General features: G+C 49.0%; 1 protein-coding gene and 2 long non-coding RNA genes across 4 annotated transcripts in view; 2 read left to right on the top strand and 1 right to left on the bottom strand.

Moving 5' to 3' along the window:
* Nucleotides 1-890: 890 nt before the first annotated feature.
* LOC147573138 (uncharacterized) lies at nt 891-3,064 on the top strand. Its single transcript, XR_015245252.1, has 2 exons — nt 891-2,382; nt 2,971-3,064. It is a non-coding gene; the product is annotated as an uncharacterized LOC147573138 (long non-coding RNA).
* Nucleotides 2,427-22,925, bottom strand: part of GRIN2A (glutamate ionotropic receptor NMDA type subunit 2A) — a 372,343-nt gene continuing 351,844 nt past the window's right edge. The window contains exons 13-14 of the mRNA XM_086691293.1: nt 12,224-12,462; nt 2,427-4,854 (exon numbers count right to left, since the gene is read on the bottom strand). Coding sequence (XP_086547419.1) covers nt 3,055-4,854; nt 12,224-12,462 — 2,039 coding nt within the window. The 3' untranslated portion in view covers nt 2,427-3,054. The remainder of the gene's footprint in view (nt 4,855-12,223; nt 12,463-22,925) is intronic.
* On the top strand, nt 16,556-20,450 carry LOC147573137 (uncharacterized). Of its 2 annotated transcripts, none has more exons than XR_015245251.1 (3): nt 16,556-16,844; nt 17,276-17,479; nt 19,108-20,450. It is a non-coding gene; the product is annotated as an uncharacterized LOC147573137 (long non-coding RNA). The 2 variants fall into 2 exon arrangements; XR_015245250.1 differs by having other exon boundaries at nt 17,276-18,183.

Below are 22,925 nucleotides of genomic sequence, written 5' to 3'. Positions count from 1 at the left end.
CGGATCCCTCTCAAGTAGAGAAGGCCAGTTAGGGTGGCCAAAGTACCATTATGGTGACTTGAGTCCGGTGAAACTCAGGCACAAATTTGGGTTCAGAGATTCTGGCTCTTTGAGATCTAAGATCTCAAGCTGGAATGTCAGCGGAACCGTCTGTGATGGGTCCAGAGTCAAGGGCTTCCTATTTATGCCTTGATAGGCTTCTGCAAAGAACAGAACTGACTTGATTACTTTGGAATTGCTCCGCGTCATTATCTTTCTCTTGGCAATTGCCCATCTGATTCGACGGTCAATTTTCTGATGTTTGCGATCATCACCGTTGAGAGTCAACAAATTTGGAAAAGAGGGAAATTATACATTCATTATATATAGCATTCCAATCCTCATTGTTTAGTTTGTTTAAAAAAAACACTTTGGGTATTAAAGGAAGCACGTGTTTTTTTCAGTATGTTACTGTTGGTTCTTCCAAAAGCCCCATCTTTAGTTTCTTTACCTAGATAAACATGGGGTTAACAGCGGAAATTAGGCTGTTGTTAGCAGGAGGGTTTTTGATCTATGGGATGTTATGAGTGTAAGTCACCTTCTCCCTGGAGGTCTCTGTCACAGTTGGCAGCCCCCTTGGGTTTTGAGGACACGGGAAGAAGACAGAAAACCTCTTTGGGATGATGACACAACACTGCCGTGTGTGCTGGGGAGACTTTGTAATTCATTTCATGTCATGACACGCCAGTCTTGTGAGGGAAGGAGGTGATCCTGACTGGGGGGAATGTAGGTCTGGAAAGCAATGGGAGGGCAGAGGCAGAAAGTTCTAAAAGACAATACAGTCAGGGCTGTGCCTAAGACCGGAAATGGATATGGGGCTCTCGCAGTCTAGGCTTCTCCACTGTTGGCTCTTGGGCAGCAGAAGCATACCATCTGAGAAAGAAAATACAATGTCTGAATACGTTTGTCCTCAGCGCCTAGCCAGCCTCTTGGGCCTCTCAACCGCAAAGGTGAAGAGAGGACTTTTGGCCCCTCTGCCTCCCCACCGATGACCCTGAAACTTACTGCGACCACTTCTCATTACTGCTGGGTGCACTGGCCCAACGATGGAGCTATTCAATGAATCCTGAAGCTCTGAAAGAATCGTTCCTGGCCCCACCCCCTGGCAGGAAAACCCTGCCTACAAGACAGAACGTGCCATGTGTAAAAGAAACAGGGTAGCTACCCCTCCGTCCCCTTCTCTGAGAAACCGAAGCAAAATGCGGGAGGAAACCAGGAGACTGTCAGGTTCATCTTAGCTTAGGGTTTCCACAGTATCTTGTCCAGCAGACTCAGCTACTCTACAGAACCTGAGGCCTAGTCATCCCAGAGATCTCAGGGGCGATAATGAATGTAAAATAACCTAAATCAGAACTATATAAAATGTGCAACTAACATTGTTTGTGGGGGTTATAATATTTAGTTTTTAAACTAGGAAATTCTGATAAAGTGTCAGAACATAACAACTACCTTTTTGAGGGGGGGCACTTGGTGTGAGCGAGGCACTGTGCCAAGAGCTTCTGATGCTGAAGCTTCCCCTCCTCCCCGCACTGTTTTTTAAAGGTGTATCATTTCATATCACACACGCACAGATCTGAGTAAAGCAAGAAACGGACAACGGGGGTGGCTCGGAAATGACAAATGCTCTGGGGAGTTTGTCATAGATCTCTGTTGGTGCTGGTGAAGCACTGTGCCTCCAATCGAGCGAGTATTTCAGAAGAGAGTAATCGTGTTTGCCACTAAAGTTTATCCACGATTTTGGAGGATGCTCAGGGTCGATGCATGAGGGTCTCTCATGTTTTGAAGGCTTTTGATCTGAGGAGGTTGGGGTGGGAACGAATGTCCAACTGAATTTCATGAGGTTAAGGACAATTAACCTAAACGCGTGCCAGCCTTCAGTGGACAGACGGCATCGTACTTTTTACAGATCACGGTACACACGTGGCTGCTGGCATATGCCACGATGTTGACAACCCTGGGAACAGTGACACACACTTGGACTCCACCATAGCTGTTCGGGGACTGAACGAGTGATGGTCACTCTAGGAGGTAAGGGGTAACAGATACTATACAACCCTGAGTCGTCACCAGAAGGGGGGGGGGGGACACAGACTTACGTACATAGGAATCTTCGGGATAAACTACAACAGCCTCTGTGTCCAGAGACAGAAGATCCACAGATTAGGTGTCGGAGACATACACGTATCGGTTTGTGCAGCTCTGAACAAGACCATCGAAGCCAAGGGTGAGAGAGTGTCTGTGAAACACACATGTTGACATCCAGAGAGATTCTCGTCGTTCTCCGTCTGAGGGCCCTCCTGGCCTTTTCCTCCAGATGAGTCTTGGAAACAGACTCTAGTGAAGGTAGCATGGTTACTGTGAACACGGGAATTTGCGATTCTTTGTGTGTGTGGTGGTGGTGGGGGGCGGGGAGCCTGGGGTTGGTTCTGGGGTCGGGCCGGGGCAGTGACGGGAGGCATGACACTAAAGCTGGGACGGGTACAAAGCCAAACTTCCTCATCTCTTGCACGTCCATCTCGCTGCGGTGCAGACGCGTTCGTAACTGCTGTGTCTGTGTCAGGTTTACATGCGTACCATATTGCTTATTCTGGATGAGAGAGACCGTTAGGCATTTCTGATGAGGAAATCACATGGTGGACTGGTCTTCGTGGACTTTGGAATATAGAAAATCATAACATCACCACTGGCCTCCGACGCATCGTTATTGCCAACATCCCTAGAGGGCGTGTCCCGGAGACCTGCCCTATTATTTATTATTTATTTGCTTTGCTTTTTTTTTTTTTTTTTTTTTTTTTTTTTTGGTTAAGGACTCACCTATCCGGTATCTGCTATGCTCAGCACACGCCTCACAAGATTCCTTGAGGGGAAGACTATGTATGGCGTGGAGCCAGGTGCAAAAGAACCAACAAAAAAAATACCTTCTCTTTGCAGGCACCATCGGACATCCGACATTTACCCTCCAGAACGTTGGCCGTTACGTACGTTTCCCTATAGATAAAACATTAATGGAAGGTTCTAAACATCAGATTCGATACTAGGCATTTTCTTGTACACACGTCTACTGCTGCAGGAATTCAAAACCCTGGGGGTGGAGTACATATTGTTCTTATTTGCAGCATAAGGCCTGACATGCTCTGAGATATACACGTCGTCGTGGCCTCTACTGTCCCTGGAACAGTACGACGCTGTGGACCTCAAGGACGATCGAAGGTAGCTGTCATTCACGGCCTGGGATGGCAGCGAGTGTTTGTAAGGGTCCGAGGGGCATCTCCCAATGACTAAGCGTCGCTCGTCCCCATGGCAGCGGAGGAAAGGGTTCTCGGAGGTGTGGTCCGGCAAGAGAGACTTGCTCCGTTTGCTGTCCTGCAGACCCTGGGGTAAGAGGGAGCTTTTGTTCCCCAAGAGTTTGCTTGAGGGCACGCTACAGAGACTCCCATACAGGTTTCCCTCCAGAAGCCGTTCCCGGTCCTTGAGGCTTATGCTCCTGGAGGGCCTGCTAAGGTCTGTCTCCCGAGGTTTGTCGAGAATGTTGTCGTAGGAGTGCTGACGGCTGATCCTGAGTTTGTTCTTCTGGAACTGGAGGGTGCTGTTCTGCGCCCAGTCCTGCTGGTAGACCTCCTCCTGGGCGGCCGGGCTCCCTGTCTCCTGGAGCATCTGGTCTTCGTCGATGTCGTACAGGTTCCCCATCCGCAGGCAGGCGTCGCACTTGAATGGGGACCTCATGGTGAAGTGGCCGGAGTAGGTGGGCAGGTTGGAAAGGCAGCTCCTGCAGTGGGTGGAGTTCTGTCGGTACCGCTCGCTGCCCTCGCTGTGAGGGGGACTCTTGTCTTTCAGGGTGAAGTGCTTGGAGTAGAACTTATACTTGTCATTGTTGGGGGGTCCGTCTTCATTGTGCAGGGGGTTCCTGGTGGCCGGCAGCGCGGGGTCCCCCTTGCGGAAGTTCTCGTCGTGGTCTGGGTAGGCGTCTGTAAACTCCACGTTCTCGGGAAGGGCCATATTCTCAACGAACTGGGGAGGGTCTAAGTGGAAACTGGGCTCCTTCTCACCATCGATGGTGTAGATCTTGTCCCTGGGGGAGCTCGCTTTGGTTTTCAGGTAGGAGCGCTCGACCTCACTGCAGTCCTTGGGGTATTTGGAGGCTGCTGACCTTTTGAAGTTGTCCTTGGTCTTGTGGTTCTTGTTGTTGTCTGGCTCTCTGTGGCACGTGGCCCGACTCGAAGTTTCCGAGATGTCCGAATGGGCCACCTCTTCTGGAAGGTATCTAGGACTCTTTAGGGAGTGGGTCCTGTTCTCCACTGCTCCCTCGTCCCTCTGGGAGACAGGGTTCTGGCTCAGGGAGTCTTGGCGCAGTGACTCCATGGATTTCTTCCAAAGCTGCCGGGGCCTGGAGTTGGCTTTGGATTCTGTGCTCACGGCCACCTCCACCGTGTTGGGGTTGGACTCATTGAGCGTGAGAGGGTGCTGTCCCTGGAACACATAGTTATTGAGGCTGTCCTTGTGCCTATTGGCCACGAATGTTTGCAGTTCGTTCATGTTGTCCCCAAAAATGGTGTCTTTCCCCTGAAAGGACCTGTTGTCTGAATAGATCAAATTTCCCTTATCTGAAACCATGTCCATGATGAGGGAACCTCTTTGGATGAAGTCTCCAGCCCTTTTGGGGGAATCCATTCTTGAGGAGTTCATGTTGGACATGTCGGAGATGTTTTTGGCTGACCGAAGGAGTTTTAACATGTTGCTCTGGGATCCGGTCAGGTTGAAGTCTGGAGACTTCTTCTTCTCTTCGATGTGCACTCCATGAATGCAGCTGTAAATGCCCTGTGGGAAAGAACACGAGACATCATCAGTGGCAGCAGGGACAGAAAAACACTGCACACCCAGGCTTTACCTGCGAAGGTGAGATGTGTCCTTCTGGGAGGAGCCTTGGAGAGATGGCGAAATCCAATCTGAATCCTGGTACTGTTTCTTAAATGTACCAGACCAGTGGCAAAGTGCCCGGCTTCTCTGGTCTCCCTGGCTCAAGATGATCTGACACTTTTGCCTGCGACACTCACACACAGAGTTTGAGAGAAGCTATCGACTAACGGTCACGTAACCATACAGGTCTCAGTGCCTCCACGGTGGAACCTGGGGTACTGGATTGATATGTGGGTTGCTAACTCATCTTTCCCCATGGTTTCTCAGGATCATCTTTGGAGTGTGGATACCAGGGTCAGTTATTAAACTGGCATGGGGCCCCTGGGTTGCTCAGTCGGTTGGGTGTCTGACTTCGCCTCAGGTCATGATATCACGGTTCGTGGGTTCGAGCCCCACGTTAGACTCTGTGGTGATGGCTCAGAGCCTGAAGCCTGCTTCAGATCTGTGTGTCCTTCTCTCTCTGCTCCTCTCCTACACACACACACACACACACACACACACACACACACACACACTCTCTCTCTCTCTCTCTCTCTCTCTCTCTCTCAAAAATGAATTAAAAAGCATTAAAAAATAGAATAAACTGGCATAAAAGGACCACCCATTATTAATTCTTCAGGGGAGCTGCCCCAGCAACACACAGAAGCTGTCCGTCAAGGCACGAGACCCAAGCAGGTCAACCAGAAAACCCTTTGTGGTCACTCTAAGGGCGGACATCAAATCCATGGGTGATCAATCACACATTTTGGGGAAGGATAGATACAGAAGCTGGAATAAAAGGAGCAGACGCGGGGAACTAGTCTTGTCACCATGTGGGGATGTTAGCCTGAGAGTGAAGCCATCATAGGAGGGAGCACGGTACAGGGGATGGAGAGACAGGACATGGTAGGAACCCCTGGGGCCGCCACTTGGGACTTTTTGCTTATGCCGCTTAATATATTCCGTGTCTGTGTGTGTGTGTGTGTAAGAGAGAGTGTTTCTGTGCATCTCTGTGCCGCGTGTGGTTCCTGCTTACCTGCTGCCAGGAGGCAGGGTCTCCAGTGTGCGCCCCTGTGGCTGCTGGGTGATGGGATCACCCAAATGCACTGTGCAGTTCACAGCACGGTGCTTCTGAACCTGGCCTGTGAACCCGCACCTCCCACCCAGCTCAGTAACATGGGAATCTTACACCCTGACCCAGCGAGATTCGGCTTGTGTGGGTGAAAACTGGTGTATCTCTTGTACGTTTGGATCAACCCAGATCTGTGCCTTGATTTCATTTTGTCAGTATTAAAAAAAAATAGGAGTTAATTTTTGTTGTTTTCTACAGGCGCCCGGCTGGCTCAGTCGGTAGAGTACGCGACTCTTGGTATCAGGGTCGTGAGTTCAAGCCCCACATTGGGTATGGAGCCTACTTGAAAACATTTTTTTTTTTTCTAAATCTGTCATTTTGTTCTAATGAGCTCCCCCCACACTGCTAGAGATTTTAAGAACTTCTGTCCCCCCCTTCCCTGACAGAGCAATATGTTAAAACCAGCTGAGATGGGCTGGCTGTCTGTTTGAGGGGGGCCCACAGAGGTGGTCAGGGGGCTGAGTTATGTTTCAGGAGCAGGAGGATGGCTGCTGACTGCTTTCGCTCTTCCCCAGTTTGCCCTAGGACTCACAGGATACTGGGAAGGCACTTCCAGCTGCTGGAGTGCATGGGGAAGCCTCGGAAAGGAGGCCACGCGATGGACCCAGCCCATACCCCAGGCTTGGGTGCTAGTGTTCTCCCACTCAGTTGACCCACCTTCTTGATGGGCTGCTGAGGAGGAGGGGGTGCATATCAGAGACACACGGAAAGAGCCGGAGCCTGGAACCCACTGGAAGTGAGTCCCAGCTCCACCTGTTAGTAGCTCTGTGACCTTGGATAAGCTCCTGCAGCCTAAAAAAACTGTGTTTTAATATATATTTTTGAGGGGTGGGGAGGGACACAGGGAGAGAGGGACACAAGAGAATCCCAAGCAGAGCCCGACGCGGGGCTTGAACCCATGAGCCGTGAGATCATGACCTGAGCCAAAGGCGAAGGGTCAACTGACCGGGTGCCCACCTTTTCTGGTGCCCTTCTTTTCTGTCACCGTTTACTCCCTCACACACTAGCATGAGACCCCACTGCACACTTTCCCACGGCTGCAAGAAGACGCATGCTACCCTTTACTACCGAAGGTTCGTTCTCCTCGGACAGCAGCCCAGACCCTCCCTCGGCCCTGCCGTGGCTCTCCTCAAGGGCCTCTGACCCCTCAGAACAACTCCTGATGGGGCATGCACCCTACTGCCCTCTGTGGTTCCCTGGAGTCTGGGCTTGACCCCTGATGTATCTTCCAAGGCCTACACGCTTGTGTCCCCCCAACAAATTCACATAATGAGATCCCAACCCTAAAAGTTGATGGTGTTAAGAGGTGGGGGCTTTGGGAGGGGGTTAGGTCATAATGGTGGGGCGCTGGCCAGGCAGATGACTGCCCTCGTAAGAGAGGCCCCACATTGCTCACGGCCCTTCCACGTCGTGAGGACACAAGGAGAAGCCTTATGACCCAGAAGGGGACTCTCACTTGACCACGCTGCACCCTGATTTCACACTCCCAGCCTCCAGAACCATGAGAAGTAGGTGTCTGTTGGTCACAAGCCACCCAGTGTGTGGTGTTTGGTGATGGCGGCCCTGGCAGACTGAGGCAGGGTTCTGCTCTCTTGGTCCTGACTGTGGGGGAGCCAGAAGCCCGTCACTGTCCCCAGGATCCCCTCCAAGGAGCCCACGGGACAGGCCGCCACAGTCTCCATCCCGTGGTCTCTGTCTTTGCCACGTCTCCAATTCCTCATGGCCGAAAACCGAGGTGGGTTCTTTTTGCTGGTGACACTGACTATTTTCTTCTAGGGGAGAGGGAGAACATTTTGGAGAGAAAAATTAAGAGCCTCCTGGAGACTAGAGGGCACATTTATTTTTTAACCTGGAAAAGCCAAAGGCCCTGACTGTGGGAGAAACTGGGTTCTCATGTGAAGTGAATGACTTCTTCAAGCTCTGGCCCGCCCCCTTGGCAGGCCAGGAGTGCCCATATGTCCAGTCTGTATTTTGCTGCACTATCCAGGAGCTTCCCGAGGGACATCGAGCCCACGGGGACAGCTGCATGTGTCTGCTGCGTGGCAACAGCTAGGTCCACAGGCTGGGTGTTGAAGGTGCTACCAGAACTGGTGAGTGGAGACCCCTGGCTGCTGTGCAGGAAAACACCTGCCTCGGGTGCAGGCACATTTCAGAGCATCCTGGATCCACGTTCCTACACTCAGAAATGGGCGGAAGCATGCGACCCAGCCCGGTGCACAAGACAGTCCTCCTCTTTCCTGCCTTGTTCTGGCATGATAGGTGAAGCAGGAGACATAACGTGAGGCCGAAAGGGTCCTGTTCCGCCCTTCTCAGCCTCAGTTTCTCCATACCCATAGGATGGGTGTGGTCATGTCACACACACACAGGTGCTGTCAGGATTAGAGATGACAGGGAGACGTCAGTCAGTCACCTGGCCCTTATTCACGTGCTGGGCATGATTCGTTGTGGGGTTGTGATCTTGGCTTGGTAGGAAAGTGGGTTCTTGGCTTGGGGATTCCCCACTGCACGTTTGTTCAAGAAAATGTTGGGGCGCCTGGGTGGCGCAGTCGGTTAAGTGTCCGACTTCAGCCAGGTCACGATCTCGCGGTCCGTGAGTTCGAGCCCCGCGTCAGGCCTTGGGCTGATGGCTCAGAGCCTGGAGCCTGTTTCCGATTCTGTGTCTCCCTCTCTCTCTGCCCCTCCCCCGTTCATGCTCTGTCTCTCTCTGTCCCAAAAATAAATAAACGTAAAAAAATAAAAATAAAATAAACATAGGGGCGCCTGGGTGGCGCAGTCGGTTAAGCGTCCGACTTCAGCCAGGTCACGATCTCGCGGTCCGTGAGTTCGAGCCCCGCGTCAGGCTCTGGGCTGATGGCTCGGAGCCTGGAGCCTGTTTCCGATTCTGTGTCTCCCTCTCTCTCTGCCCCTCCCCCGTTCATGCTCTGTCTCTCTCTGTCCCAAAAATAAATAAACGTAAAAAAATAAAAATAAAATAAACATAGGGGCGCCTGGGTGGCGCAGTCGGTTAAGCGTCCGACTTCAGCCAGGTCACGATCTCGCGGTCCGTGAGTTCGAGCCCCGCGTCGGGCTCTGGGCTGATGGCTCGGAGCCTGGGGCCTGTTTCCGATTCTGTGTCTCCCTCTCTCTCTGCCCCTCCCTCGTTCATGCTCTGTCTCTCTCTGTCCCAAAAATAAATAAACGTTGAAAAAAAAAATTAAAAAAAAAGAAATGGCCATGTATTGGGGCGCCTGAGTGGCGCAGTCGGTTAAGCGTCCGACTTCAGCCAGGTCACGATCTCGCGGTCCGGGAGTTCGAGCCCCGCGTCAGGCTCTGGGCTGATGGCTCGGAGCCTGGAGCCTGTTTCCGATTCTGTGTCTCCCTCTCTCTCTGCCCCTCCCCTGTTCATGCTCTGTCTCTCTCTGTCCCAAAAATAAGTAAATGTTGAAAAAATTTAAAAAAAAAAAATGTTTACGTGCCTACAACGAGGGCGCTTCTGTTTCTGTGTGTATGGCCTGCTCGGTGTGAAGAATATACATGTAAGCTGGCATGTGTGTGAACGTGCCCATAAGACGAATTTAAGAGATGTGTGTTAGCCCTTGATCAGAAAGGAGGAACATTTTTCTTGAGCAATCTGAAAGGCCTGCTATGCGTGAAATTGGGTGCTGAGCTCATTCTGAGTTCCCTAACAAATGAGAGAGGCAGGAAAAGTATATTAAATATGAAATCCTTCTCTTCACACATATTAGGGCTGCACTTATTTAAAACATAGTATCTGGGGAGAAGGAGGGTCAGTGCTCAAGTAGCATTCCCTGCAGCCTTTGAGGACACAGGAATGCTGGTGGATGGGAGTCCCCAAGGGGCACAAAAGTCCTTGCAGTGCTCCTGTGAGGCACGGGTCCTCTCTCCCCCAGGGAGGGGAGACTGAAGTTCAGATTCCAGCCTGTAAAGCTGACGATGCCTACTCCTGTGTGCCCCACTGCCCCCCATTCCTGCTCAAGATGCTTGCAAGGGAAGCGGGGGATTTAGTTCATGCCTCATAATGACAGTCCTCTCAACTGGCTGCCTTAATGGTATCTCAGAGGAAACGCTCTTCCAGATCCAAGCAGGATTTACAAGGAAATGCAACAGTGTGCATTTGCTCATGATAATCCCAGAGTCATTTGGGTATGGAAAGCCTTTAGTAATTGGTGGAGAGAATTAGCTTAAAGTTGGCATAATACCTAGCTAGATGCGTGCACATTGTTATTTTTAAGCAGTCTGTGTTTAGATGCCATCAAGTTAATTAGGAAATATGTATTTGCACAGAATGCAAGTTAAGAGTGCCACTGAACAGAAAAAAATAAATCTTCCTCACTAAGCTAATATGTGCCTTCTGAATCTCCAAAGTTCTTAAAATCACCAAATGCTAAGAAAACACAAATTCCTTTAAAAATGATTATTTAGTTTTCCCAATAACCATTAGCATATAAAACCAGGTGTTTGTACCCAAGTGTTTTTCGCCATGTTTCATGTCTCAATTCATTAAATTCTTTCAGAGTGAAAACATTCCAAGGTGAATAAATGGGAGAAATAGGTAGATAAATAAATGGACCGGATGGATGGATGGATGGATAGGTAAATGGGTGTAGGGATGGATGTACAGATGGATGAATGAAATGGGTAGATGGATAGATAAAACAGGTGGGTGGATGAGATGAATGGATGTATGGGTGAAATGGGTGAGTGGATGGACAGATGGATGGATGGGTGGGTGAATGGATAGATGGACGGATGGATGGATGAAATGAATGGATGTACGGGTGAAACGGATGGATGGATGGATGAACTAGGCAGATGGAGGGAGGAATGACTGATGGGCTGTGAGGTAAATAGATGTTATATTCTGTTAGAAGATGAGTGAATGATATGTACATATGATGTAAGTGATAAGATCATGTCAGTTGCGTGCACATATGTGTCATGTAGTATGATCTGTATCAAATCTCTTGTGTTGCTTGTATTTGATGTTTGTTGCTTGTGTAGGAACCTGTGCTCTGGCTGGTACCACACCACCTCGGCTCAAGTCCCGGCTCCACCAAGGCTGGGCAGCCGTGGATGATCCTCTAACCTCATTCCCCATCTGTAATCTGGGATGAAGAACAGTTACACGCCTCACAGAAATGGCTTGTAGGTGAAATGAGAGGAAGAGGATGAAGTCCGTACAGGGTGCTCGGCACCTATCTGTGCTGCACAAATACAGGCATTTTCCATGATCGTTGCTATTACTGATGACCCATATGTGCCTTTTTATGGTAATATACACATGCCACATTGCGTAACAGGAGAGGGGTTTTCCTTGCATTGTGGGTGAGTTCGTTATAGCATGTGTGTTTGTGGCTGTAGTTCATGCTGGGTTGAATGTGTATTTTGTTTTCTGTTTGACATGTGTGCCTTTCCTCGTGGCCCTTCATGTCTTTGTTTCGTTGGAGGCTCTGTTGTAATGCAGACGCTCTTTGTGTTTTGTTAGATGTGCGGATGCAGAGCATGGCATGGGATGTATATTTGGTTTTGGCATATGTGTCCCAGGGGGATGTGTGCATCAACTGTAACATCCTGCACAGGAATGGTAGTCGTGTCGTAAAGCACATCGGCTGCTAACGGTGGATGCCACAGACTACTTCGTTTGGCCTACGTGGTATTTTGGTGTTGTATAAAAAAAAAAGGAATTAGTTACTAATACTTAAAGAGTGGAAAGGCTTCACATAAAATCAGATGACTACTTTCTCTCTGACAACCTACAAGACCTGATAGTATTGCCCTTGAATTCCCATGAGACCATACTCAGCAGGACCTGAGGACTGCCCCCTCCGGGTGTGGTAGGCATTCTCACGTGTTCCCTCACCTTGAACCCCAGGGACATTGGCTGTTTTTATCTCGCTGGTGCTATTTTTCTCATGCCCAGCCTGCATTATCCATTTTCCTTCCCTCTCTGGCTTCCGTGGTCACCTGGGTTCGCTACCCCTGGGTTAGGAACACACAGAATCTGGATGCCTTTACGACAAGCCCACCAGGGGTTGGTGAGCGAGGGCAGGATGTGCAGACCGCCCCCCACCCGGGAGTCCGGCGTCCTCGGTTCTCTGGGAGCCCCGTGCTCTTCTGGACCTGCCGCTGCATCGAGAACGAGCCGCCCGAGGTACTGACCCTGCTGATGGAGAACAGCAGCCCCGGCCGGTCGGAGCACACGCCCGTGAAACAGAAGCGCAGCTTCCAGTAGAAGAGGTGTTCCCAGATGAAGGTGATGAGGCTGAGGGCCATGGCAGCCGCCAGCATGTAGAACACGCCCGCCATGTTGTCGATGTCCAGCTGACTGCTCATCACCTCGTTCTTCTCGTTGTGGCAGATCCCCGTGAGCCACAGTGTCTCCAGCTCCTCCATCTCGCCTGGACAGAGGACAAGAGCCACAGGCAGTGAGGAGCACGGCATGCACTCTGGTTCTGGACACACGCGGGTGACCCACAGCTGGACATGCAACCTGCAGGCAAGTTCCTGAGCGCACCATGTCTGCGTGCACTCACTGGATGGGCGAAGCTAATAACGGTAACAATACCTACCTGGTCTCGTGAGGAGGATGAAGTGAGATAATGGATAGTTACGTTCAGTCCGGGTCATGTTTTTGTTTTTGTTTTAGTGTCATTGCGTTCTGCCCTTCCTGCTTTTCTCTACCTGTGTCTCTGACACCCACCCAAGCCTGGAATAGGGCCCTACCATGGAAAGGCTCATGTTCCGGGTACGACTTCATCACTTCCTAGCTCCTTCAGAACTACATCTCTCCTGTCTATAAAATGGATATAATAATAGTGCATACTTCCTAGACTTCTGGGGAGGACCAAATGAGCTGATGGGTGCAAACTTTCTAAAGGTAGTGCCCGGCTTATGGTAAGTGTTCATAAATAGTAGTGTTCACAGGATGGAAACGCCCAGCACCATGCCTGGCACACGGCAGTCCTCGAATATATGTTGCTTCTTTCATTTTCCTTTAGAACATCTGGGGCTATTCCAGGAAGTCACCCACCACCAGTGCACTTGGGGCAAAAAGCACGAATGGAAAAGAGGCTTCTCGATCAGCTCTGAATGGCTCCTTGCAAACTAAACACCTCGCCACTTGAGCAGGCAGCTAGAGAAGCAGGTGGAGTTTTCAATGGAAAAGAAAAAGTAGGCGTGCGTAGCATTATTTTATCTTTTATGTGCGTTTCATCCAATTGCCATTTAGGAGGAAATTCTCTGATCTAAACGTCTAGCAATTAAACTGTCTAGCAGTTCACGAAACTATGGCACTTACGCTATGATTCAGACTTTAAAAATTATCCTTCAAGGACAGTGAAAATCACAGAAGACGTATATAATGTTAAATGGAAAGTATGATTTTGGGGCATGTGTGTGTTATCTAAGATATAATATGAAACAGGCAGAGAAAAGTAAATACTGCAAATGTTTCTTTGATTCCCTTTTGAAGAGGTTAGCACAATTAATGCTTTCAAGTTGCTTTCTTTCTCACTCTTGAATGATTTGGCTGAACAGAGCAATCTAGGTGGATAATGATTTTTTTCTGGACCTTTTGAAGATGTTACTGAGTTTTCTTCTGATCTGGATTATAGTCGTTGAGAAGTCGGTGAGTAATCTGTTGCTACCTTCTACGCACTCTGTGCTTTTTCTCTGATTGTTTTTGAGACTTTCATTTTGTCTTCGGTGTGCAATTGAAATGTGGATTTGCTTTAGGATTTTTTCTGCTCTGTGACCCGGTGGTGTTCTTTGACGTGTGACTTATAACTTCAATTCTGGAAAAATCTCACCCATCCTTACTTTGAATATCGACTCTCCCTCTCCCCCCCCCCATTTTTAAAAACTTAATAGAATGCACTTTTTAGAGTCATTTTAGGGTTACAGAAAAATTGAGAAGTACAGTGGGTACAGCAAGTTCCCATACACTCCTTCCCTCATCCTCCCTCCCAACCTGCCTCAGTTTCCTCTATTAAAAAATTACCACCCCAGTGCCAGATGTTTTTTAACAATTCATGAACAGGTATTGATACATTATTAATTAAATTCCACACTTCACATTACGGTTCACGCTTTGTGTTGTATGGTTTTGTGGGTTTTGCCCAATGCTTAATGCCATGTTATCTGCCATTACAGTATCGTATAGAATAGTTTCACTGCCCTAAAATTCCCCTGTGTGCCCCCGATTCACCTCTCCTCATGCCCCATCCCAACTCCTGACAAGCACTGATCTTTTAATGGTCTCTATAGTGCTGCCCTTTCCAGAACATCCCATAGTTGGAACCATAATGCACACAGTAGCCTTTTCAGACAGGTTTCTTTCACAGTAACAACATGCATATTTTTTATTTATTTATATTTTTTTAATTAAAAAGTTTTTTTAACATTTATTTATTTTTGAGAGAAAGAGACAGAGCATGAGGGGGAGAGGGACCAAGAGAGAGGGAGACACAGAATTGGAAGCAGGCTCCAGGTTCTGAGCTGTCAGCACAGAGCCCGACGTGGGGCTCGAACTCACGAACCGTGAGATCATGACCTGAGCTGAAGTCGGACACTCAACCGACTGAGCCACCCAGCTGCCCCAACATGCATCTTTTTTAAATGTGGGCAGTCATCTGATTTATAAAAAGATGCAACAAAATTTAAAATGATACAAAATATCAATTTCAAAATGTCAAAAAGTGAGTGTATGTAACCATACTCAGCCCATAACAGAGCAAATGGGTAAGTGTAATAATTCAAGCTGGAGCATATTGCTATACGAACTGGCAGCAGTAAAAGTTGATAAATGAAGGCAGAGGAGCTCTATTCAGAATTAGAACCGAGGGGCTTCGTAATCATCTGGCGTCTGTTCCATGTTGTACTTATGGCTGGAAATGCACATGATGGGAACTTCAGAGATCTTTTGGATCCTTCCTTTAAGCTCCTGGTCAGCAGTGGCTACAGTGCAGGGCTTGTGCTGAGAACAATATGCATTTAAGTTCCTCCACGTCCTTCCGTGGCTTGACAGCTTGCTTTTATTTGTGAATAATATGCCATTGCATAGATGCACAGTTTGCTCATTCCCCTACTGAAGGATATTTCGGCTGCTTCCAAGTTGGGGCAATTACGAATAATGCCGCTTTACATAAACATCTGTGTGCAGGTTTTGTGTGGACGTATGTTTCCAGCTCATTTGGGTAAAGACCTAGGAGCACGATGGTAGGATTGTGTGGTAAGAAGATGTTTAGCCTCTGGGGCGCCTGGGTGGTGCAGTCGGTTAAGCGTCCGACTTCAGCCAGGTCACGATCTCGCGGTCCGTGGGTTCGAGCCCCGGGTCAGGCTCTGGGCTGATGGCTCAGAGCCTGGAGCCTGTTTCCGATTCTGTGTCTCCCTCTCTCTCTGCCCCTCCCCCGTTCATGCTCTGTCTCCCTCTGTCCCAAAAATAAATAAACGTTGAAAAAAAAAATTAAAAAAAAAAGAAAAAAAAGAAGATGTTTAGCCTCGTGGGCAACTGCCAAGCCCTCTTCCGAAGTGGCCGTGCCATTTCGTGTCCCCTGTTGAGCTCCCGTCACTCTACATCCTCACCAGCATTTATCAGTGTTGTCAGTGTTTCGGGTTTTAGCCGTTCTAATAAGGTGCGTAGTGGCATCACATTGCTCTGAGCTGCAAGCCCCTAAGGACACGCGACAATTCTCTTTTCTTCTGATTGTGTTTTAAGTATTCTAAACCTTCTCATTCTGTTCTCTAGGTTATTCACTTTGCTTTAGTATTTTCCATTCCTTTATCACTCTGTCCTGTGGTTAGATGCTTCCCGCAGATCTATTTTCCAGCTCATTTATTCTTTCATTAGTAATATTTAGCGTTATGCTCTCATTTAATCTATTCTAGTTCTTATATTCACCTGGCCATTTAAAAATTCTGCCCGTTCATTTTTATCATAATATCTCATTCTTCTGTTATGACTTAAAAAAAACTTCTATATTTAATAATTTCAAACCCACCATCTTTCAGATTATTCTCTGCCTTGCCTCCTCCCCCCAGTCTTTGTTGGGATTCACATACGTCTGGTTGCTGTGTGTGCTGACCTCATGGTGGATTTCTTCCTTGTGCTGTTTGTAACTTCTGAGTCTGAGCTAATACTCAGCAGAGGTTGTTTTCCCCCCTAAAGCATGGGGCCCCCAAGCACACTGGGCTATAGGAATGTTCCTACAGTGGGGTTGAGTTAGCTTCTTCTGTGGTTCCCAAGGTACTCCCAAGGTACCAATTTCTGTATGAAAAAAAAAATGTGACTGACTTTGCCACGCCATTTAGTGTACATTTGGACTTCCATACTCATTTAGGTTTTTAAAAAGTATTTATTTTGGGGGGCGGAGAGCACAAACTGGGAAGGGGCTGGGAAGGGGCTCAGCCCCACAAGCTGAGAGAGGAGAACAGAGGATCCGAAGCAGACTCTGCAGTGACTGACAGCCGTGAGCCTGCCGTGGGGCTCACAAACTGTGAGATCATGACCTGAGCCGAAGTTGGACACTTTGCCGACTAACCCACCCAGGTGCCCCGATACTCATTTAGGTTTTAATTTCTTACTCAAGAGCTTCAAAGAGATGGCAAGGCGACTTTTACTTCTTTCACTTTTATGGACAGTTTTTCTAGTCTTTTCACAGATGCGCTGATTCACTGGAGAGCTCAGATTTATGCATCCACATCCCTTGGATGTTAAAGCCACGGCCTCCACCCCTGCTGCCTAGGTCCCCTGAGGCTGCCGCACCTCAGCAGGAAAAGTGCCGTGAGAATATCCCATCCCCCTTGGTTTCCTTTCCCTTTGCTCTTTACTGTGCTTTGTGCAAGCGTGCATGTGCATATGCATGCGTACGTATGTGCAGATGTGCATGCGCGGGCGTATGCGTGAGCATGCCCGGAAGGGTGCGCATGCACAGTCGTGTGTGTGCGCATGCGCCTACTTCTAATCCTGCGCTGTGATGTGTTTGTAGCCCCAAGGGGTCTGCTGCTGATTTAGTCTCCATTGTACCGCAACCATAGAGGCATGTATACGTTTTGGTATCAGGGCTACAAAAGCATTGCATTTTTGAGGGGAGACAACAGAAAACCTATCCGTTTGTAAGTTCATCACCTACAAGGAAGGGTGCTGGCTCACCAGTGGTGCAGGCTAAGTTATGGGAAGGGGCAGCTCAGTTTCAATTCCTTTCCTTCCGACAGCCTCCAGAACTTGGCACACGATCACATTTGTCTCGGGATCCTGTGTAGCATCATCTCATCGTCTAAGCCGACACCCCCACTGCTCATCCAAACCCTTCTACGTTTTCGCTTCCTCTTCTCAAAAACACCAGTGCCGTCCCTTCGAAACTACTGCGTGCTGTTGACTTTCCTCTCTCTCCCTTTGGAGTTTGCGAGGACACAAAAGTGAGTCTTCTCACCATGTTTCCGTCCATGTTTTGTATGCCCAGAACAGGGTCAGTCTGGGTAAGGAAGAAACATCATTAGATTCCTTTCACGATGTAAATACAAAGACTGCCTTCTCACCAAACATCTCTGAATAAGTCACCTCGGTAAACCAGACCCGTGTTGCAAAAGGAGGGCAGACGCACATTTCTCAATCCCAATTACAGCCTGTTCCAGTCATTTTGCAGTTACTCATTTCCTGCCTTGTGGCCTTCTACTAGTTCACTGAACTGTAGTTCAAATACTTTCTTATTTCGTTTTTAATTTACTCAAGTATATTGTAATCTCCTTGGGGGAGATCAGGGACCGTGTTTCATGATTTTGATATTTTTCATGGCCTGCAGCACACAGCAAGCACTGAATCCCTATTTTCTGTTTCTATTTCTTTCCCTGCATCCCGGGGCTTAAATTAGGCAGCACTGCAAACGTGTTCAGATCTGCCGGGTGAGTTTTTCTGCCATATAAATAGAGGAAACACAGATCAAACGGGAACTTGCCGTGGGCTTGGGAGTAAGAGGCTGAGAAGTATGCATGTCCTCAGCTGGGGTGAAGCGGCGAGGGTCATTTTTCGAAGGAACAGCTCTAAGATGTTCATTCCACCGTCCGTTTCTTCCATTACAAAGAGGCCGCGATCTTTGTCAGTGTGGTCTTGTGAGCTGGAGCTGGTAAGTGGGACAATTAAATCTGTTTCCTGAAGCAGACTCATTCTTGCTGGGAAGACAAAAGCTAAGTGCTCTCCTGGGAGCACAGAGAGCCTGGGCCACTGTGGGTTTGCAGCCAGGCTCCAGTGTCGTCCTCCTCGGACCTGAGAGGACAGGTCCCTGCATGAAGCTGCAACCTACCCCCCCCCCCCCCCCGCCCCGCATATATACATTTAGGGGCAGGAGGCTCACGAGCACCTGAGAACACCTCTCCATCCACGTACGTCACACCTGTTCGAAAGTTCTTCCTGTATCTGTCTTCAGGGGGCACGATGTTGTCTGCCACAGGTAATCCCTGCCAACCTCTGAGTTCTGTGCCACCCTGAGGAAGGCTGTAAGGCCCATACACAGAGCAGCCATCCCAGCTCTCTCCCTTCCCAGTGTGGCCATGAAAAGGCAGAGTGGTGGGGCTTTAAGAGGCAAGGGCCAGAAAGATGTAAAATCTAAAAGGGAACAGGTGAGAATAATTGAGACAGAATCAGGCATATGCCTGAGACTTGCTTCCATCAGCTGCTTGGATGATGCTGTGAGGCTGCTGAGTATGTATCCAGCCGCTCACTCAAAAGGTACACGCTCGTTTCTAGTTTGCAAAAAGGAAGCACTGCAAATTCAAATAGACACCTTCCCCAAAAGCACAAGAAAGAACGTTGCACGTAGAAAACACTAGGATGAGCCTCACGAGGGAGGGCCCTTACCTGACAGGTTTGAGGAGCAAGTCCAGGCATGCTGTCGGGTGGAGACTGCCCGCACTGGACTGCCTTCAGCACTTAGGACCCATTTAACCTTGGTCCCGGTACTCTGCTTGCCTACCCATCCACTCATCCATTCCTTAACCTATCTTCCTATTCTCATATTTAACAAAGTTACATAAATTCCCTTCCATTTCAGGCACTATGCCAGGATTTTCCAAAATTAACCCACGCAACCCTCATGTCAACCCAATGTGTTTGGAGCCATCACCACACCCATTTTACAGACGCACAGAAAGGAATCTGCGCACTCTCTCTAGCGCCTACAAGCAGCACGTGACAGCATCTCCTAGGAGTTGTGCTGAATTCATTGAGGTCACGTGCACACCCATTGCTCAGGAATCGTTGGAGATACTGTTAGTTCCTGCATGAAGCCAGGGCAGCTGGGGGTGTTGGTGGATCTCATTCCCCCCGCCCTCTGCCTTGCCAATTCGTGGAGTCTGTGATCCCCGGAGGGCACGTCCAGAGAGAAGGCTTCGCCCTCCAAGAGGAATCTGTTATGTCCAAAGTAAGAGAAATCAGTTCCTTATCTGTCCTCAGACTCCTCTGCACTTCCAGAGGGACTGAAGTAGCTTTTCAGATTAGATTTCATTCTGCTCCATAAGACTGTCTGAGAGCTGAGGGGATTGCTTCGGGAAGAGATTTTATAGCATGTGGTGTGCCTAGCCTTCAGACTTCCTGAGCATTTCTCCCCCGAGGTCGCTTGTAAAAAGTTCATTTTGGACCTGTACCCTTTAGGCTTTGTCCGGGGCCTGAAAATATGCTGCAGTACATCTTGTGATACCAGCCCACACACAGACCCTCGCTGGCACATATCCACATACTGCTTTTTCTTGGTGTCGGGCCAAAGCACCTGCCCCTAGGCAATGACGCTATGGAAGGATGTAGCGTGTGGTTTGAGGAAGCTGAGTGTGATGTCCTCTTTCATTTCTAGTCAAGGAAGCTGATGCTCTTTGGTTCTCCGAAGGCTTCATTTGGTCTTGCCTTACTCCCTCCTTCATTTGCTCGCTCTTTCATTCACTGAGAAAAGAACATTTTTAAAGCATTTAGATGGGGTGCCTGGGTGGCTTGGTCGGTTAAGCGTCTGACTTCGGCTCAGGTCATGATCTCACGGTCTGTGAGTTCGAGCCCCACGTCCGGCTCTGTGCTGACAGCTCAGAGCCTGAAGCCTGTTTCAGATTCTGTGTCTCCCTCTCTCTGACCCTTCCCTGCTCATGCTCTGTCTCTCCCTGTCTCAAAAATAAATAAAACATTAAAAAAACATTTAGCACGTGGTTGGCGGCATCCCTGTATTTTCATGTAGAGACAAATCCTACGTAGTCTTTGGGTGCCGCTAACTCTAAGTCCTTTGGGAGGGAGCATCCTGCAAACCAGTAATTCTGGCAAGATGAGATGCCTGTGCATGGGGCTGGAGGCAGGAGAAACGTGGGGCACCTGGACATCAGAGAGAGGTGCAGAATTTTGCAGGGAGGAAGAAGTGATCGAAGGGGGCCCAATCACAAAGGACCTAGCTTTTGTGAAGAGCTAGGGTGTCCAGGGGGTGGGGGGGGGGGACACCAGATGAGACCAGCTGTATGTTTGCTGCATCCAAGATTCTTCAGTGGCCGTCTCCCCACACATAATGTAAGGCAGGCTGTTACAGGTGGGTGGGGTGGCAGATTTGAGTGATGGGGCTACAGTGCAGAGGTCTCCAGTAAATTCCATCCCGGTGACAGAATCACTGTTGGAGTCCTGTCCCGGTCTCGGGGGCAGGCAAGCCATGCGGATGAAACTCTCCTGCTCTCAGGATATATGGTAACTACAGAGAACTCTATCCGCAGGAAATCACTGGTAAGGATCCATTGTGAATTGTCATCCCTGTCACCAGGGCCCATGACAGTTTACTCTGGATGTACCAGCTGTGTGGTATCATGCTGAAAACTGGCCAGTGGGTACCTCTTCAGTGCAGCTCAGAGGTCTCCACTTGCAGGAAGTCTTCCCTGAATGCACAAGGATATGGGTACGCGATCACGGTTTCTCCTTCTACAACAGCCTGGGTCTTTCATCACCAGAGAATCTGCCGCACTCCAGTATAGTTGCCACTTGCTTCTAAGTCTTCTCCATTGGGATGTGACTTTATCCCCCCATTTGGGGACTTTATTCAGGGTGGGCATCCTGCCATATTCTTCTTATATCCCCAGTCCCTGGCACAGGGCTCAGCACATAGAGGATCCGTACAACTGTGTTGACTGTAGATGACACGAGGCTCCTTTCCTTGATCAGCTTCTGATACACTGTCTGGAGCATCAGCATAAGACGAAGAGAGGAAGCAATCTGTGAAGTCCCAAGCAGAGGGGTCAGGAATAATTTCTGAAGCCCAGAAATCAAGGCCAACTCTCAGGGCAAGCGAGTTCCGATCAAAGATCCTAGCATAGATTTTGGTGGTTCCCCACAGGGAACCAACTTCCATCTATAGCCGAAAGACGTCAGGATGATGTCGCTGCTGATCCCATTAGGGTTTTGCTGTGAACGCCAAGAGGGGAGCTGACCCCGTTTCAATCCTGTTTTCATGTCTTGCCCAGGGACTGGGCACTTCATGTTTCTCAGAAGCCCGAATGGAATTGGAAATGGCAAAGGAACAATTTTCTTTGTCGAAATCTAGGGCACCGTCAATGACAGGCTCATGCTCTAGACGATAACAGATGCGGTCACTGTGAGCTCTGAACTGTGGTCCCCAGAGTGAGGACAGCTTGGGGTCTGCAGGGTTGACACCACGTGTTCTCTTTGTCCAGTTGCCCTGGAAGGAAACTGCTGGTCAGGTCTGGGATGGAGTCTGTGGGCCTGGAACAGAGTGAGGTCAGCTAGATCGTTCGATTGCTGACCTTGGTGCCTTACCTTTGTTAATTTTACACTCTTGACTCAAAGCCAGGTGACCTTGGATCTGGAAATAGCATTCCAGAGCCTAGAACCTCTGTATCCATGACCTATGAGGGTCAATGAACAATTTGCTGGAGAGAAAGAATAAAAAAAAACCTTTGGTGGTGGTTATAGTACAAGAATCTGGACACAAACAGACTAAATCTGGAAGATGCATCTCCCTTATTTAAGTGTCAGAATATTCCATTTCTGTATAATGCTGAGAAGTCACAAAAGCAAAATAAACATAGGGCCAGGCTTAAAAGTATCCAGTCAGATGCAGAGACAGGCTGTCTTTGGCATCAGTGTTTTACTACCACCTTCCGGCTGAGGTGTCTGCTCTGTGGACAGAGCCCGGAGCACTGCATGAGGCAGTGCTGCTGGTCGCCATCTGGCTGAGATTTCACAGGCCACACGATCAACGGTGCACTGTGGACTTGGGGACTTGCATGCACACAGGTCCCCAGCCTGTGTGTTCCTGAAGAAGGGGAAGGAAGAAGAGTGTAGAGATGGGGCAGCCCCATCAAACATCAGACAACATACATGGTCGCAATTCTCCAACAGATGGTGGGGGTGGGGAGAAATAATTCTCTAGAGTAAAACTGCAGAAAAATGGCAAGATGTCCAGGAAATTCTGTGCGGGCCAAGCACCTGTGGAGTCTGCTTAATGCATGTGCCTCACACATGTATGGATGGCCAAGGTGCCATGGCTTAGCAGGCATATGCACTTGTGAGCATAAATGAATTCACAGTAACTTTTTGACGACTGCTCATTTCCCCCATCAATAGTCCTGAAAATCCTATGACTCATCTTGTATGAGTAGGGGGCTTTTTAATACCACAAGGGGGTCCTTGTGTCTTAAAAGGCCATAGACATAAGGGGCCGGCGCTGGGGGGCAGGTATAGAAAAGGACAGCAATAATCCCACATGCCAGGTTGAGGAAGATCTTTGAGCAAGTAAAATGGTATTGCAACTTCCTGGTTTCCTTTTTATTGAAGGGTGGTCAAAAGGCTACCCGAGACTGTGGAGTCCTTAAGCAAAGGGGATCCCATCCATTGTCC

The sequence above is a fragment of the Puma concolor genome, chromosome E3, assembly GCF_028749965.1.
Source record: "Puma concolor isolate L17-30 chromosome E3, mPumCon1.1.hap2, whole genome shotgun sequence".
Lineage (NCBI taxonomy): Eukaryota > Metazoa > Chordata > Mammalia > Carnivora > Felidae > Puma > Puma concolor.
Note: the sequence above shows the minus strand (reverse complement) of the source record. Positions and strands in the feature narration are given on the sequence as shown.